The 19018-nt window shown below is 32.6% G+C and overlaps 1 protein-coding gene across 2 annotated transcripts in view; it reads left to right on the forward strand.

The window, feature by feature from the left end:
• Window positions 1–19018, forward strand: part of LOC117179355 (protein pinocchio) — a 389711-nt gene that overhangs the window by 362219 nt on the left and 8474 nt on the right. For both annotated transcript variants that reach the window (XM_033371050.1, XM_033371051.1), the window contains one exon: window positions 15052–15121. In XM_033371050.1, the coding sequence (XP_033226941.1) occupies window positions 15052–15121 (70 nt within the window). The remainder of the gene's footprint in view (window positions 1–15051; window positions 15122–19018) is intronic.

Genomic DNA, 19018 nt, shown 5'->3' on the forward strand with positions numbered 1-19018 from the left:
CACACCATGTCGAATGTCAAAATATCTGACAGCAATAGGGTACATTTTTCGATTGCCTTTGTTTGATGCGTCTGTTGCGATTGAAAAAGATATAGGAGACCTTTCATCTAATCCTTTCAAATCTGATAGAACCATTTCAATACTTTCAGGGGCCAATATATTCTCCACAAGTATTCCTGCTTTTGTCCTCCCGCAATTTTGTTTCTTCGCGATGCTGCTATCAGAATACAGTTTTTTGTTCAATTTGATCCCACAATCCATACTAAGATAGCTGTGATGGTGATTAACCCCGTGATATATTTGAACCATTTCAGCTGTAGCTACCTTTAATTCTTCTGGCGTACCTGGAGAGTCATTTTTTTTAGTATATTCACAATGTATAATAAAGATATACTTCATATGAGAATGAACTGTTACAATAAATTAAAACTGTATATTTATGATGAGCTGTGTATACCTGATAACCTATTATTATTTTTTTATCATTATTGTTGGGGCGATTCGGAACCCGCTGTAGTGCGATAAAGACGCTTAAAATGGAAACTAGTTGAGGGCGAGAAGGACGAAAGCAGAAAATCTTCTGTATCGTTTTACTTATGTACTTTATTATAAACTGCGAAATCGATGATAAATAATATCTAATTGTTTCATCATTTTTTACGTATGTAGTTTTCCCATTTAGAAAAATTTTTTGTGTAGTTTCCCATGTGTGATCCCATATAGGAAGAAAATGTGAGATGAAAAAATAGATCTCTAAAATTTATTGTAAATTGTCAACGAGAACAGAATTTTATGAATTTGAACGATGAAATTGAAGACATGCTCCGAATATTTTTATTGTTTTTTTTTTTTTGTATAACAGCAGCTTCCATTAATTATTTTTAATACAAGAATTCAAAAGCGAAATAAAAGGATATTTCAAAATCTATAGGCAATAAAAAAGGTATAAACCAGTTATATTTTGATTTCAAAATCACTACAAATTATTTATACTCAGAATTTTTCTGAAATTTTTACTGTACCTTTCACAGCCATAAAAGTTGTCATAAGTTTATTCGACTGGATCCTCTTCATAGTTGCATTATGCTTCGCGCTATTTAGATGAGTTTTCAATGCCCTTTCTCAATCATGTTTGACAGTAATTTTGACATTACATTTCTTGCACTCAGCGGTATGTGTGTCTAATTTTTGAAGCCAGTCCTTGTACTCAGGATTTGTTCTCCATTCTTCTTGGAACGTACTCGAGTATTTTTTTTTTTTTGACGGTAGTTCTTGTATTTCATTTTTCTTTTCCGATGCTGACATTTTCGCTGTCCCCAAAGTAAAGTAAAACCTCACTCAATGGGCCTAATGAAATCGAACTTCTAACTTGTTCTGACTGATTAAAAGTACAACGCACAAAACTATCGAAAAAGAATCAAGATGACGCTGTACGTTAACCTGAAACCGCACAATTTGTTTGTTAAGATATCGTGTTTGGTGAAGTTGAATACCCCTCGCGGAAGCAATGTCGCCAAATCAAAGCAGCCGAGACTTGAGGGCCACTCTGGCATGTTACCTCCATGACATAAGGAGGAGGCGCCCGAGTTTCAAACTTAAAGAAGGGCAGCAAATGTGATTTTCTTTTCACGTGTGAAAAGTACCATACATGGTACTGTGGGTGGATTCGAGTTTTAAGCAATACGGAATTTGTTGCCATCCGATCTTTGTAAAAAAACCACTACCAGGCTGGTGGTGAAACCCGGAGAAAAAATGTTCTCACACGGAGACCCGGAGACTGATACTGAAACCCGGAGTCTCCGGGTGAAACCCGGAGAGTTGGTAACCCTACATAGGACTTTGATATACACGTGCACTCAGCGTTGCCACAATGAAAACTCAGTTTTGAGTATGTACTCACAGAGTGTACTCAAAATATATAATTTTTTTATTTCCCAATGTTTAAATAATGACAATTGGGAGCTCCTTAAAAACAAATTTCATATATTTTGCTCATTTAGGATAACACACTTATTATCTATCTTTTGTGTGTGTGTGTGTGATTTTCCTCCCAAAAAAATGAAAAACAGACAAACATAACCTGTAAATGTAGAGGAAAATGGTAAATCGCTTAATTGTACTCGAATGTATTTGAAAGAAAAAACAAAGAATAAAGTCAATTACACTGGCATTGTGATTTTGCTACTTGGATACTCAAATTTCGCAGATATTAATTTTTGAGTGCAATTGTACTGTAAATGGAAACACTGAATGCACCAAAGATGAGAGAAGATAAGCCACAGAGCCAGTGGCCCAGACTAGCGTGACGCCTACCCACAATACCCTTTTCGCGCTCTATTCTCGGCGTCTGTAGACTGTAGAGAAAAACTGCGAGATCACGTGGTAAATTTTCTGGATCTTTGCCCAGCTTCTATGTTCGACTCGAGGGCTCAGACTTAGATCTTCTGCAGCTAATCTTAGGACTTTCTCAAGTGATGTAAAATTGGAATCACACATTAATATTTCTCGCCAACTATATTTTCGTAACAAGTGTATGTAACATCGAATATAACATTTTTTTTTCAATCGATGAACTTTCTGATTTAATTAATCATTACACAAAAAATGTAAATGAACCGTGTAAAGTCTTTTACGTAACTACTTTATCATGTATAGTTTTTAAACATAAAAAATATCTTCATGAAATTGATCTACATCATGCATCGACAGCAGCTGCAAAAAAGTACGTCGACGTGTCGACGCTCATTTCGTCATCAAGGAGGAACGTCATCACTCACCTCACCATCCTAGCACTCGAGTTTGCTAAACGGCTTTATATAATATATGCAACCTGCTAGATAAATCGCCATAAATCTTCCCCCCTTTATTTTATTTATTATCTGATTTTCCCAGTCATTTTCAAGAATCCGGATTTATTTTCAAACTTGAATTAACAATAGCGTCTTGTATTATTTATATAAAGAGTAATCTATGTATGAGGATGAAGGAACCACAGGAATGAATAAGGTCAGATTTAAAAATAGATTGTAAATCAGAATACAGCATATAAAAATTGCATTGTAGTTTGAAGTATTTTAAGGTGGGCGTATCCTGGAAGTAACGAAATATGTTTAATTACATACAATCTGTTCGACACACGTCTTGTATGGCGATGGTTATTTTTATGATTTGATTAGTAAGCATTCTTTAAAACTTAGGTTGTCGACATGATACAGTGACATGGAATTGGAGAGGCTCAGAAAGGAAACTTATCTGACGAAGACGCGTGTGAGTTTCTGTTGCAAGGATTCCACTCTTGTTTTTATCCTTAATCCTTATTGCATCCAGGATTTAAGTTAATTCAAAGAAGTTAAAAACTTTTGAGACAACGAGCAACAGTTTGATGTATAATAATTGTTTACAAAACTAAATTCCAATGCAGTCACGATGAAGATTTTAATTCCAAAGTTGTCTACTCAGCGGAATTTTCCGTATCTTATCGACATATTTTTACTGGAGGAATCCCGCTTTTAGTCTTTCAAATCTTTGATATCTTGAAGATCAAGAAATTCCTGGTTATCATGCTGTTCTTCAAAGCTTAAGGTTTTAATGCTCTTAATCTGCTTCGAATTCCACAATGCGAAATTTATCAGCTTCTTGATCTATTTCATGATTGGATAGACATTTTTCAATTTATCTTATTTCCTTGAGCTCAAAATCATTCTTAACGGATTTGATCTCATGTCCCACATATTGGCTTCTGAATATTTCTTAGCTGTTAGGTTTTCCCATCGCTGTCCTCTCTCATGTACAATTATAAGCAAGACAGTGACATTTTTCTGTGGTAAAGTTCTCGTTATTTTGGTCGATTAGATTTTAAACTTTGAAAGGAATGCATGGATAACATTCTGTCGATAAAACTGGAGCGAAAAAAGCGACAGTCACGGCATAAACTCGTGTCAGTAAGTGCCACCTTGACATTCTCCCATTCTCCCTGGCCCCATTGAGAGAGCACGAAGGGTTATTTAGCCTCGATTGCCCTCTCAGCTTATCTTGGCCCTTTCTAGGTACTTCAAATGAGATTCGTACGTTGTATCCATCACCCAGTCTCACAAAAGAACAAATCTATATTTTATTTTTAAAAAACGAGTCACTCATTTACTATTGACTAATGACTTATGCAACCACAGGAAATTTCAGGAATGTCGAGGCTGGAGATTAATAAGGTAATATTGATTTTCTAACAGTAAAGTTATGAAGAATTGACATACAGTTATTTCAAAAATCGTCGAATATTTACAAGTTTCACTAAACTGACATTTGGGAATAAAAAAAAGTTTGATATGATCAAGCATTCAAAATTTTAATTAGAAAGTGCGCAAATACAGCTTTCATTGTGGAGTGTTCAAATTTTAAGATTGACTCAAAATTGTAGATCTTACACCATAGTTATTTTTCCACAGGTCTGACTATTATTTTTTTTCAATAAAGAAAAATTGGATGCACAATTTTTCGCTTGAAAAATTAAGGTTCAAAAATGCAAATTAAAAAATTCTTAGAAAGCTGTATTATAATTTAATTTTTGACGTTAAAGAGTAATTTTTCTGTTTATTAAATCTAAATTTAATTTCTTCGTTAAAAATGCAGTTGTATTTTTTAAGACTCTTTGATTTACTTATTAGATTTTTAAAAACTGTGAATTGTTCTACCAGGTGAAAAAATTTAATGTATTTTTTACTTATTCGAAAAATATAGTATTAGTCCAACACTATGGGCATTTATTTATGCTCATTTTGTGAGCATTTTTCTTTCTCGTCGGTATTCAATAAACTTGCTTCCTCCTAGGGCTAAAGGGAATTTTTTCTCTAAAAAATTTTCAAAATTGGCACTTGCAATATTTTTCAAGCTTATACTTCAGTCTTACCGAAAATTTAGAGAGGGTCATCAACAAGTCAAATTAACGTGTTCTGTTATAACGAACACATTTTTAAATCACGGTAGTGTTACATTCCAAATAAAAAAATTAAGTTTGCCTCATATAAACTGTGTAACTTTTTTTAAACTTTATAAGTCGCTATACTGATTGATTGTAAATAATCAATAGGCCATCGACGCGTCTCGAAGACTCGCTCAATGACATAAAATACAGTACTATTATATTCCCAATATTTAATCAAACTTCATCTTACAAACAATGTAAATAATTTGTTTCGAAAATTAAAATTCAATATTGGTAGGCCATGGAAATTCATGTATTCCATATATATATATTTAAAAGTATGCCCGCTGCGCGAGCACATTCGCATTGCGCGCAGTGCTTTGCGCCAAGATTGAGCGCGCCCATGGCGCGGGTAAGCTCTCGCGCTTCGCAGAAAGTTCTCAAAGCAACTACGGCTTTGACGATTACATTCTCATTACCAAATTCGTGCTTCGAGCTCGATACTTTGTGACCAATTGAAAAAATTCAGCAAGATAATTTGTAAATCTTGTTTAAAATCTACAATAAACAACGCTTTAATCTTACAGATCGCTTAAAAAACAAAACTTGCATATTGTTGAAAATTATCCAACTTTTGGAAATTTTGTCTAAGTAAGAAATTTCATAAGAATAATTTTTTAAATGCATGTATTTTATATCTAGTAGAAATTTGGATTGATATTTCTTAGCGTATTAAAAAAAAATTTCTTTTCTATTTTTGAAAATTTTCAAAAATTTGAAAAGCATATCACTTTTTAAAATTTAATCAAATTTAAAAATGTCATTAGGATAATTTGCAAGTCTTTTTTTCGTATACCAGAAAATCTGACAAAAATATCTAAAACTCATAAAAAATTTTATTCAAATTATGAAAAAGCTTCAACTTTTTGAATTTTTGTCTGATGTAAAAATTTAACTGAGACGGTTTCTAAATATATTTAATATCTAGTGACGAATTTAAATGAAATTTCCTATTTTATCAGAAAAATATTTTTTTTCGGAACATTTTCATAATTTTCAAAAGTATATAACTATTCTAATTTTCATCGAAATGGAAATTTTTATTTGGATAATTTGCAAAACTTCTACTCATCTATAAGAAACTTTGACAAACATGTCTAAAATCTAAAAAAAATTCAAATTGTTAAAATGCTCTAAATTTTTTAATGTTGGTTGGAAATATCTGCTTAACGAACTTCAACTTCGTTTTAGGAACCTTAAGAAAGGTATCAAAGGCTGACTAGATTGGACAAATACTTCAAAAGATAGTGTGGCTACAACATGCAGGTAACCATACATACAGACAGACACCGATACAATTTTATGATTTTCGGATTCTGTGCATGCCGAAACCTAAAGATCCATTAAAAACCAGAAATCGAAAATTTGGAGTATTACATTACACTCTCATGAATAAGAATGTAAACAGTTTTTTCATAACACATGTATCGAAAATTTGACTTTCGATGCCCCCGTAGTGGGTTGAAAGTTGTGTTTTCAACCCTAGACTAGAAAGTTGAAACAGGCGACTGCGAAAGTAACTTTACGCCGTAACCGGTATCGAAAGTCTATACATTCTGCTTTATCTCCAGTTGTCTGCAGCCATTTTCCCTCTTATCGAACCTCGTTTCGAGAATCGTGTCATTCTAACCTATATCTGTTACTGTCTACGTATTTACAAAGAATAACAACTTTGATGAGACGCAAAGTTTCAGGCATCTTAAGTGAAATTTTCGATACATTTTTTATGAAAAAGTGTATGCGCAAGTCGGGAGGAGGCAACAGTTTCACTCGTGTGATATCTGGCTTCGCTTCGCTCGGGCAGCTAACTTCCCACTCGTGCAATTGTCGCCTTTCGTCCCTTGTTGCGCAATATACTATTTCATAGCGCCTCTATTGAAACTTCGAGTTTCGATACTTGTAGAGCGGGTTGAAACACGGTGTTTGAATCCCTAGGTTTGAAACATTTTGTCTTCGAGTTTCGGGATGTGTAGAGCGGGCTGAAACACTGTGTTTACATCCCTAGGGTTGAAAATTTTTTTCAGATCTAGAGTAGACACGTAGGTATGTAGGGTGTGCAGGTACCTCAACTCGAATTTTCAATGGATTTGCTATGAAAAATAATATGCATTAGTAGGAATGTTACACAACGACCGCAACTCGTCACACTCGTTGCAATCGCTGTGTTTCATTCCTTTTAATGCAACATACTATTGAAAAATTATAAATATTATTTGATTTTAATGTAAATTCCTTCCTTGAAAATGTTATATTTATGTGATGAAATATATTCACCTATTATATCAATTAAAAAAATTGATCATTTATGATATTGTAGGTATGAAATTCCTGATTTCAAAAATGTAAATTTTGTATCTTTTGCTCGATTATAAATGGGCATGAATTGTTCTTCAATAGTTCATTCGGCGCGCCTCGAAGATTTGAACAAATAAGTCCCATATGCATATATGTAGTAATGCAGTATGCCTAATATTAACAAAGTTTTTCTCATATAAACATAATAAATTTTTTTTTTGTACGTTGTGTTTCGAATATCAAAAAAGTTTTTCTCATAAATTGTTTAATTATATAAATTTATTAATTTTGAATTTTTGATATGATCCTGTGGTGTATGGAGGTGCCAGGTTACCTATTCCTAGGGGTCATGGAAAGAAGGGGATATATTTTGTTAAAAAAGTACCTGTTAAGATAAAAAAGGGAAACTTAAGCCTGAAATCGCCTGGGATTGTTTGGAGGTCACTAAGACCCGGCCGACCTACCTTTTTCAGGGAAGGCCACGCCTACCTACCTCTTTTTTCGGACGTATTCTTTTTTTTTAATTCTTTCAATCTAACCGTAATATTTTCGAAGAGCCTTAAATATTGTATTAATTTATTAATATTAATAAACGGCAATTGAAAAAATTTGTAAAAAAAAACTAAACTCTTTTTTGTGCATATATTTACACCCCGCCTACCCACCCATTTTTTACATCCAAGTCCTAAATCACGTGCGAATGAATCATAATAATCCGAAGCCTTATAAATTATTAATAGAAGAGCCTTAGACCAAAATGAAGCGCGAAGGGAATTTGGGGGTCGGATTCCGACGATAACGACACGCTAATTTAGCTCACGGTCAACGAACTTCCGAAATCGTGAACTTGGCCCCGTCTTCTGTGAAGCTCGAGCTTCCGGATTCGATCTCTCTGCGAATTAACAATAATTTTCCAACATTTCTGCAAATTGTACAGTCTTTTGAAAAAGGAATTTGAATCATTCATTCAGTAGGCGTAACAGTGACGAGGATATTAAAGTTTCTATGTAGTGCTCGTGTGGAGCTTTCTTTCAGAGAAAGTAAGAGTGGAACGTAGTGTACCAAGAATACCAAGGCAACTTGTGTCGACAGAGAACCAGACGTCCTCCATTCGCTGTTCATTTCTGAGTGTTCGATTTTTAGAGTGAGTTCTCTGCTGAGCTAACTTTGATCCAGGCGGGAAATGGTGCCTCGTTTCAAATAGAAGCGTTGCGACGTCGATTTCGATAATGTTACAGAAACGCACCAAAAGTCGATAATACTTTTGTTACTAGTTCAAACCTTGGAATTTAGGTCGCGACATCGTTTCCACCAACTCGAAACGAGATTGTCATAGTCATTAGTTGATGATTAGAATTGAGTTTCGAATTCTGAAATTCTTGGAAATCAGGAAAATAGAGGAAAATCGAGGAATTTTGAAGAATGTGGAAAAAGTCCTAATGTTATTTTCGTTAAGCGCGTTCAACATTTCAGAATTTGTATGCTGAGTCAATTGAGTTTTGAAAGTGTGGGACTTCTAATTTTTAAATCTACCTGCACTGTTCAACAATATTCCAGAAATACAAGACTTTTTAAGATGTGAGAGTAAATGAAATTTATTTGGAAATTTTTTTGTCCTTATCAAGATTTGGTCTACTCTCATCGAATTTCGGTGAACCTACACAGTAAAAACAAATCCTTAAAGTTATATTCGACTTAATTTCAGATTTGATGTGAATTAAGGAAGTAACTAAATTTAAGTGTGCAAAATATCTTGAATAAGGGACTAACTTATATTAAATAAGAAATCAGCATTTTTCTGTTTGAATAAAGTAAAGTATGCTCCTAAATTTCAATATTCAGTTCTGAAAGTAATTTGAAGGTAACCTGAAATATCCTGTAAAGGCTTTCGTTACCTGAAATAAAGGAATATACCTTCCTGAAGTTCAGGTTCGTACTACCTTGCATGACGTTACAGAACGCTTCAATACTTAGTGTCGGCTATGATACGATGTTTCCATACTTCGTGGAGTTTTAGTTTTACGCATTTTAAAAAGTGCTGCAGAAAAATCAGTTCTAGTCGTCGCAATATTTGGATTATTAAACCCATCAAAAAATTAAATTTCTACGGAACTTTTTACTACGCAACGTGAGCGTCCTTTCAATACATTGCGTAACACAAGTTTCCGAAGATTTTTTACCGCACCTGCCCCCTTTATACCGTTTTTTCCATTTTTCCTACTTTTCCTGTAATTTCTTGCAATTCAGAACCCAACTTGTATATTTTCTAAAGCAAATAACTATATAAGAACAGCTGAGGAGTGTCGGTTAGGCGTGAGAAATTTCTGGGTTTTAATTAGAATATTACCCTTAATTTCAGTTAGGATAGAGTATTAACTTAAGGTTACATAAGCTTTCAGTATACATATATTCTTAATTGAAGAGCATGCATACCTGAATTTCAGGTCGTGTCTCCCTGAACTTCAGATAGTCCGACCTGAACTTCAGGAATCTAAGTCCCTTAATTTAATGTTCAGATGTAATTCTTAATTTCAGATTGCCTATGCTTGTTTTTATGAAACCTTAAAATAAGCAGAAATTTCGACTTAAATCAAGTACTTTTTTGGTGTGTAGTCGCCCTTTCCAGTTTCCTTGAATTACCGAAAATATACATATGTCCTACTCACACCAAACTTCGATCAAGCTAGACGCGGCATTGAGTTATGGATACTCTTTAAACCCAAATCATATTGTGTGGCTTAATGTAAAGATTAACATTCGAATGGGAAACTTAAATAACCATAAGGCACAGTTTGAAAGCGAAGAATATGAAAGTGATTAATTTTTAACAATTTTAATTAAAAAGCTTCAATTTTGAATGATTTGAGCTTTTTTGGGAGGATAAACTTATTCAGTTTGTCGCTACATGTAAGAGAATTGCTATTTAAGTATGATAATATTCCGCGCGAAATTCGTAACTAATCTTCAGTTAGTTTTTGCTACCTCAATCAATAAAAAACTTGTATTATGTTATTTTACTGAAAATGGAGATCAATTATTGTCACTATAGTTTTATTTAGTCCCATATTGAAAATTGTCGGGTAACAAGTCGGGTCCCGAATAGATTGCCCGGTCCCCTAATGTAACGCTATCAACATGGTTTACTAGTCTAGCGCCGAGTAGAAGTGAAACATCCCAAGTGCGAAGTCACGTACGGCCCAACATTGGCCCATAATCGGAAAAAATATTGCCGAAGCTCGGCTGCCATTATCGCGCTAATGACGGAATGATAACTATGGCCTGCACTTGGCAGCCAAGGTTTAGCTGCCATTGTCGGTCCAACACTGGGTACCAGTATTCGATCAAACCTGGCTGCCATCGTCGTGCCATTGCCAGATTTTTAACTATGGCCTTGACTTGGCAGCCAGGGCTTGGCTGCCATTGTCGGCCCCACAATGGCTACGGTCTAAGGATATGACAAAAAAGACATCTTAAAAATAAATATTGATTGCGAGTACTTTGAATATAAATATTAATGGTCCTGTTTAGACTGAATACATATATTACATTTTGAACATTATATTACCAATAAAATTTCTAACGCTACGGGGTATCGAATCTACATCTATATACCTAAATCTATTGCCTAGCAGCCGTGCGTGCTAACCACTCCGCTAAACTCTGTAAAAAAGCCATTTTCATAAGCTGCAGTTCAGAAAAGTTAAAGAACCAAATTTTAAGCTCCCTTTTTATAATTATTTATTATTATATGACGTTGTGTAAATGTAAAATACACGAAATGTTAACAGGAATATCAATACACTAATTTTTAAATAAATAATTTAAATCGATTACAATTTTTCATCGCGCAATAATTCATTTTTATCCGTTGTAGCCTTGCTTTATCTTACTTTCGTGTAAGATTTGTTTATTAGGTGCTAAAACTAAAACTTGGTGAAACAAAGTGCCGATTCTGGGTCAAGCATTGGTGGATAATTGGCAAATATAAATAGCCAATATAGGCCGCCAGCACTGGCTCAACATTGGGCCGATTTAAATAAAACATGGTTCACCGTGGTAAAAGTGACACTTGGCCCAGTAATGCTACAATTACACGAGAAGAAGTTTCCTGTACGCACGCATATCACACGCTATTTTTTTAAACAATCATCCGAGACAAATATTCAACATTTTTTTTAACATTTTCACCCAAGTTCCGATCCTTTGTACAAAATTATTAATCTCTAAAGTACGCAAGCGTAACCAGGGCACCGATTCGCAAAATAGATGTGCCTCAAAGTGCGCATGCGCCATTATTATTCTCGCACCGTCTGTTCTTTATTTGACACTTAAACATTTTTTGATCATAACAGGCTCACCAGCACCACATCTGGGCCTAACCAGACCGATTAGGTCTAGATCAGGGGTCTCCACAATCCACCGGTGCAGCGTGACTTTATTGTGTTAAAATTTTGTATGTAATTATAGCAATTATATAATTAAGATACACTTTAGATAAATTTACGTCTGAATTTAAACATTAAATTTTGCATTATTTATAAACATAACAATTTGTAGGGAATTTAAATTGCGAGTATAAAAAATTACAATTGCATTGATACTTTATTTAGAAATATTAAAGTAACGAAAACTAAACGTTCATTATTTTATTTCATAATTCCCAATTTTAGCGTGAAGTTTCGAATATAAATAAGGGGCGGCTCAAATCAGCTAAAGGGTTTTGACAGTTCTGGGTCAAAACTGAGTAGATCCGATCTACTGGCCTGGGATCGCTAGTAGATACAGGATCTACCTTTGGAGACCCCTGATCTATATGATGAGAAAAAATTACATTTTTTAATGTTCATTTCTCATTTTTTATATTTTTACACACGTTTTCTGTGTTTTGAAGTTTGCAAAACAAAAATATTAGAGAAATATCAGGTTGAGTAAGGCAAACTGGCACCCGATCAGGAACCGAAAAGGCCGCCTTGACTAGATGGTATTAAGGGGGGCGACCCATGTAACGGTTTCAAAAAATCGATTTTTTTCTTTGCTTAAATGGAAGTTTGTCATCCCAAAAACATGCTGTAAAAGTTTCAGAGTCGCAGGTACATTCTTTAACCCCTAAAAGGCGCCCCGCGTGCCTCGCGCTAGCGTATCGATGCTGCCTTTTTTTCAACATGTGAATCCGCGTTTTTCTCGGTTTCATATTTTTCACAATTCCCCGGAAGATAACTCAAAAAGTATTTGACCGATTGTGTTCTCCTTGCATACACATATAGTTGAAATGATTGTCTTCTGTGTGAACATAAACTTCAAAAAACTTTTTTGTTTTTTCGTTTGAGACGAATCTGTGAGAAACTAGAGTGCGGGCAATTTCACATCTCCCGGTTGAACATGTTCAACATCTGCCCTTATAATTAAAAATGTTATGCATATTTATGGATGAAAAATTTTATTTCTTCGTTTAAAATTTAACTGAAATTTTTGCAGTTTCTCATGTTCAAGATTCAAGTAACTATATAAACCTCGAGTTATTTTTAACTTAAAACCTGTTGCTTGCTTTCGAAATTTAATTGACGAAGAATTTATCATTGATTGAATGAGTAGAATTTCGCTGAGAGTCAACCACTTGTTGTTTAAGATATTGTCACCAAAAGTCTACTGAAGATCAGTTAAAAGTCGCTAAAATTCGAGTCGTTACTCACTAATTTTTTTTGTTGAAATATATACAGAAGGTATACAGTGACGGTTTCTGAAAATTTCTGTCGTCTTATATTATTAAAGAACTTACACTAATTAATCAGTAAAAATGCACTGAAACAAAAGTCAAATTCACTGACATAATGTCAACGTCCCGCTTGTGTTATGCAGAGTGTTGTCATGTGTAATGATTGTGTCGATATTTAAATTAATTTTAATATTTTTTGTAAGTAATTATTGGATTTTCAAATTACAAACAAAATTTTGTATGATTTTGTATTTTTGTATGCTCTAATAAAATGATTTTTGATTGAAAATGCAAAGTTTATTTTTTCGCGACATTCCAACCTTCATTTCTCAAAATAAATATGTTTTTTACGATAGATAATTGAGTACTATTTTTTTTTATCATAGTGGCATACTAGAAGAAGACAAACCCAAATTTTAAGCTTCTTTTACAACAAAATCTAAAAAAAAAAAACTTTTTTTTTTGTAAAACAGTAATTTTTCCAATTTCACCAAATTCAATAATTTTCTTAACATACTTAAATATTAATTTTGTCTATGAAACCTGTACAGTGCTTTTAATTAACACTTTAAGTCGTTATAAAAAAATTTCAAGTAAATCTCATGTAGTTTCGTTTTTATCAACAATTTTCGACACTGGGGTCCATGCGGACCCCAGTGTTCATGCGTGTTACTCAGCAGAAATGTGGCAAGCAAGATTTAACAATAATTAGTGAAACTGAAGTGGTAAACGTGAAAATTGCCTGAAAATTCCAACTGAATTTACTGACATAAGTTTTACTAGCAAAATGTGATGAAACCTGAAATTGGTTTACTATATAATTCCATTAAGTCGAATTTAATTTATTGAAAACCATTGACTTCAAATTGAAAATTAGTTCAATACTCAATAAATGAAATCTATACAATTTCATATATTATTTTTTTATTAATTTTGATTACAGGGTTAATATTTATTTAGTATAACATTTTCGAAATTTTAAAATTGATAAAAATGTCATCTTATAATTTTTCAGATATAAATCCTTTTTAAAAATTATACTACTTCTTGACGATGAAATGCTAAATTTAGAAAGTACGGAAAAAATTTTATTTCGTAACAGGACAATCGTTCCGTAATTTTATTTTTAGTGTGAATTTCTTCCTATAATCTAGTAATTACAATAATGAAAAGTAGTAATAACGTATAACTGGGAGACAATATTTAATGATAAAATTTTTAGCTTTCCATTCCTAGTATTGTACATGTGAAAATTTCTAATTATGTTTATACGAATAAATTAATATTAAGCCAGGTAGAAGAATTAAATTTTGTGACTTGTTTCTCACTTTTTGAAATTCAGACAGAAGTTTTAAAAAATGAACAATTTGAAAAGCGTTCAAAATTGTACAATTATAAATTTCGAAGAATTGCAGATTAATTTAGAAGATCAGAAAACAGTTACAATCAGAATTTTGTTCACAAAATTGAAATTTAATAATGCGGTTGTTATTTTAATATTTTTAAACATGTTTTTAGTTTTTCGATGGATTTTGAATCACAATATGAGTAAATTAATATTAAACAAGCAAGAAGAATACAATTTTTAGCATTATTTCTTCAGAGATTATCTTTTAACTGAAGAATTTAAACATTCTATTATAGTAAAAAATAGATATTTTCTATAATTTTGGAAAAATGTATCATCTGATCATCTCTACCTCTGAATTAATTAAAATAATTGGATTAAACATTTCTCCTGTACAATTATTTATTCAAAGTTCCTTACATATTGTTGCAACACCATATGACGAAAATAAATAAACAAAGCTGCTTCGTGACTGAGAATGGACTTTCCATGTAGAGTTGTAGCCAAACAACGCTTTTGAATTTTTAGACTTTATCCCGGAACTTTATCGTTAATCAGTTGCGTTTTTTGCCTTGTATATAAACTCGCGGATTTCCCCACAAGCCGGTTTACCAGCTCTTCTCCGGTAAATCAGAGAAGTGGGAGGAAGAATTTTATCTGATTGGGGAGTAGGAGGAATCTAGGAATGACGGTTGTTTCTCTTTCTTTCTGTTTCAGTTGCCAACTGTCACGGAAACATGTCAGTCACGTCTGTACAATCTGCTAATGAAAGCCTCTCTCGCCATGGGTAAGCTTATTTTACCAAATTACTATTTAACCTTTTATAGTCAATTTTTCAAACCATCTCATTTAGCATGTACCTTTTTTATTTTAAAACATACATTTGCTATATATCAATTACTTTTTCATAATAATTATTTTTGATTTTGAGTTTGTTTCTGGTTTTAGGTTTTAGTCTTTCAGCCGAGAATTATTTTTAACACGTCTTTTATCACGGAATTTCGTGTAAATTTAATCGCTTGTAATTCTCGGTAATTCATCATTTCTTTGTCAAATTCCAATTACGTACTTAGAAACTTACTGATACCTTGTTACACCTATATTTTCAGCGTGACGTCCGTCTTCGGCTAATACGTAAATTGTAGATATATTTTACTGCATAGTGCGCGCTGAAGATGGGAATATGCAAATTATGAATAGAGAACAAATAAAATTTATAAAATCACTACCTAATAATAATCTAAAGTTCAATTTTCAAGCCTGCAATTGTCCCTCACATTTTAGACAATGTTATTCACATACTATAAGTAACTAAGTCAAATACATTTCAAGCAAGCTTTTATCGTTTTATTTGACATTTTGTGAATTTTACGAGAGGCGTATGTGATATTATTAAATAGTAACGTATGTATACGCTTCCTCTTTATTTGCTTATCCACAGATGGGAAAATTGTTTCTGCTTAAGGCTACACGTGTTTCGAACGTAAAAAAGTAGATTTTACAGTTGCAAATAAGCAATTGGTTCTTAATTTAATAGAAGCAAATTTGATTTTAAAAAAAGATGTCATCTTGACTCCAATTTAACATAAAAATCGTCTTAAATTATATTTTATCCGATATAAATTTATCTTAATTTTTTTATATTTAATGTTGATAATTTGTCTTTAAAAGACAATGTTTGGTTACCGAGCTATCTACAAGGTTACCTTTCATTAACATTATTTTTATCAATTTCGCTATCAAACCTCAAATAACAATAATAATATAAGGATTGTAGTTTAATGGCATTTTGTCGTCGCGTATAAGAGTTCGGTTATGGTGTCTGTAATATGATCTAGAAAATTTAGAATAAAATTTGTCTGAATAATGAAAAACCATTATCTACCATTCAAATAATTATTGGCAGAGGTCATATCTTCTCAGAAGCAAGGAACTCTTGTCTAGTTTTTCGATATGGGCAAAGTGAAAAGGGGCTGGTTTTATAGAAAGTTCCGTAATGGCAGACAGTTTATATATTATAATTATTGTCTAAGAATTTATTTTGTTATATACCAGAAAAATCCTGATAAATCAAATTTTTCACTGAAAAGTTGTCCTTTGAGTATAATAAGAATTTGGACTTTGTATGTCTGGAAATTCTAGTGCTTTGGCATAAAATCTGTGACTCGTATATGTATGTATTCTCATGAATATGCTAGTGCATAGCACTTCTCATTACGATCGTCCACGTTATCATCGCGTGACGAGAGGAACTCTTTCAGTTTTCAACATCCAATCGATATGAACTTTAGTACTGTTCAAGTTCAAGGTTTAGTATTTGTTTTAAACTTTGCGACTTTGCTCTTGTAATCGGAAGAGGAAATTAACGGCGAACTTTGTCATTCAATGAAATTTTCAATTCAGGATAAATTACTTCCTTTAGCAATGCATGCTGACAAATTTTTATAAAAAATTTAATTAATCTACGAAAGTCTCTCAATTCAATGCCAGGTTCTTTTTTGTTACATTTTAATTTCTGCTTATTAATTGTGTCCCTTAAATGCGGGCTGATTTATAGAATCCAATAAGTTGCTATATGTTTTAATGTTTCTGTTTCGCAGATGTTAAAAAAAAAATCTTTTTTATGTCCTGCTTGGATTTTTACACTATAGTTACAGTTACAAGATTAAAAGTTGTAAAACTTAATAATTTTAGTTATAAGCATTCCAAGCTAAAAAATATGCCCGCTCCGCGGGCAAATTCTCGTCGAGCGCGGCTTGTTTCGCTCGCAAGTTTGACCGCGCCTGGGGCGTGAATCTATTGAATCTCGCGCTTCGCTGTCGTTAATTGGTTACCTGGGGCTTCGTGCTCGGAGTTGTTCAAAGCTCTGTAGGCTTTGAGGTACACATTCTCATCGTGACACTCGGGCTACGCGGTCGATTTTTGACACATTTGTAAATGTAGAATTTCTGAACCACCTTAAAATAAATAAACTACAATCATTTTTCAGTCATTTTTCTCTGTCTCGCGTTGTTATGCTAAGAATGGGATTTAGCTTTTCATATTATTTTTTATGGGCAAGGCTAAATATCCTACAACTTTTTTTTCATATTTTGCGTCGTTTGGTTTAAAATGTAAATGTTACGGTATCAAATTTCGGAAAATTATAATATTTTCTCAATCATAAATGATGATAATGTAATACATTAGAACAAATTTGTATCTCTTTTTGGTGAAAGTTTGTCTATCAATTTTTTTTGTACCTTTTGTCGATTTAAAAAAAGTGATTTATAACAAATTTGTAGCTCTTTTTTGGGATCATAATTTTTGTTCATTCATCGTTTTTCATATATTGCATAGTTTGACTACATAATAGATTTTTTATTATTTTTTCTGCAATCAAAGTTTAAATTCTTGATTTTTCAAGAAATTCCACAAAGTTGCCGTGATTATCTTGTAGGGCTTTCAAAAAGCGATGTTTTTATTCTCTTGACTTTTTTCATATCGTGCGTTATTTAGCTTAAAATTTTGATTATGCGATTGATTTTTAAATCTTATAAATGCTATAACTCTTGAACATTTTTTTATCGAAAAAAGTCGTTAGGATAAATTGTTTGGTTTTCTGTGTACCATGAATAGCCGTCCGTAAAATTTGTAAATATAAAAAATGGTCTCAAATATTTTGTAAATGCTCTAACTTTTTAAATTTTTATCCATAATGGCTGGTTAACGAACGAAAAGTGTGCCAAAGATCGATTTGATCCGTTCATTCCCTGGAAATCGTGTTTACGGACGGACGACCGGACAGACAGACGCCATAGTAAAAACTAGCTTTTCAGATTCAGGGGTTCTCAAAAGGTGGTGATCCGTTGAAAAACTGTGGTGTCAAATTTCGGATAATTCTAATACTTTCTTAAACATAAATTATGAGAGTGAAAAAATTGGTATATCATTAAAATTGAAACATTTTAATGTGAAAATTTTCAAATTAGATGCCCTCAGAATTAAAAATTTCAACGATGTTCCAAGTTGATTTGAAACGATCAGTTAGAAATTACATTTTTAACGTTTTGCATAAAAAAAGATTTAATTTGAAATTGTACAAGTCTTGGGCTTTACATTATTTGGAGCCAATATAAATTCTCCAATTTGAAATTCGCTAAATTAGAAATTGTTCAACTCAAATTCAAAATTCTTTTAAAAAGGTAAAAAAAATTTTCATATTTTGAAAAATGACCAAAATTGACTTTCAATCTAATAAAATTGACCAGAAGTGGAAAAAGTGATTAATTGGGAGGCTTGAAATAAGTATTAAGGACTGAATGTTTTAAATTTTGTATGAAATAATTTAAAGTAAATAGGCTTTGTAAATGAAAATTTCGAAATAAAACATTCGTAATTGCATAATTGTAAATTTGAAGCCCTAAAATAATCGATTTTTAAATCAGGCATTCAGAACTTTAAAATAGAAGGTTTGATTCTATTTGCCTTGAGCTTAAATCTAAAAATAAAATTTAATATAATGCATTGATCACAAATTAGCTACACATTACTTTATTTACGAAATAAATTGACCAGTCATCGACATTCAATCACAATTACGTATATACTTTCACTTTTCAATAACGTCACACAGAGATATCATGATGTCTCGTTGTTGTCACTATTGCCCTTTTTAAAGAAATATTCAAATAAATTTTTCTTT

The sequence above is a fragment of the Belonocnema kinseyi genome, chromosome 9 (genome assembly GCF_010883055.1).
Source record: "Belonocnema kinseyi isolate 2016_QV_RU_SX_M_011 chromosome 9, B_treatae_v1, whole genome shotgun sequence".
NCBI classification, from domain to species: domain Eukaryota; kingdom Metazoa; phylum Arthropoda; class Insecta; order Hymenoptera; family Cynipidae; genus Belonocnema; species Belonocnema kinseyi.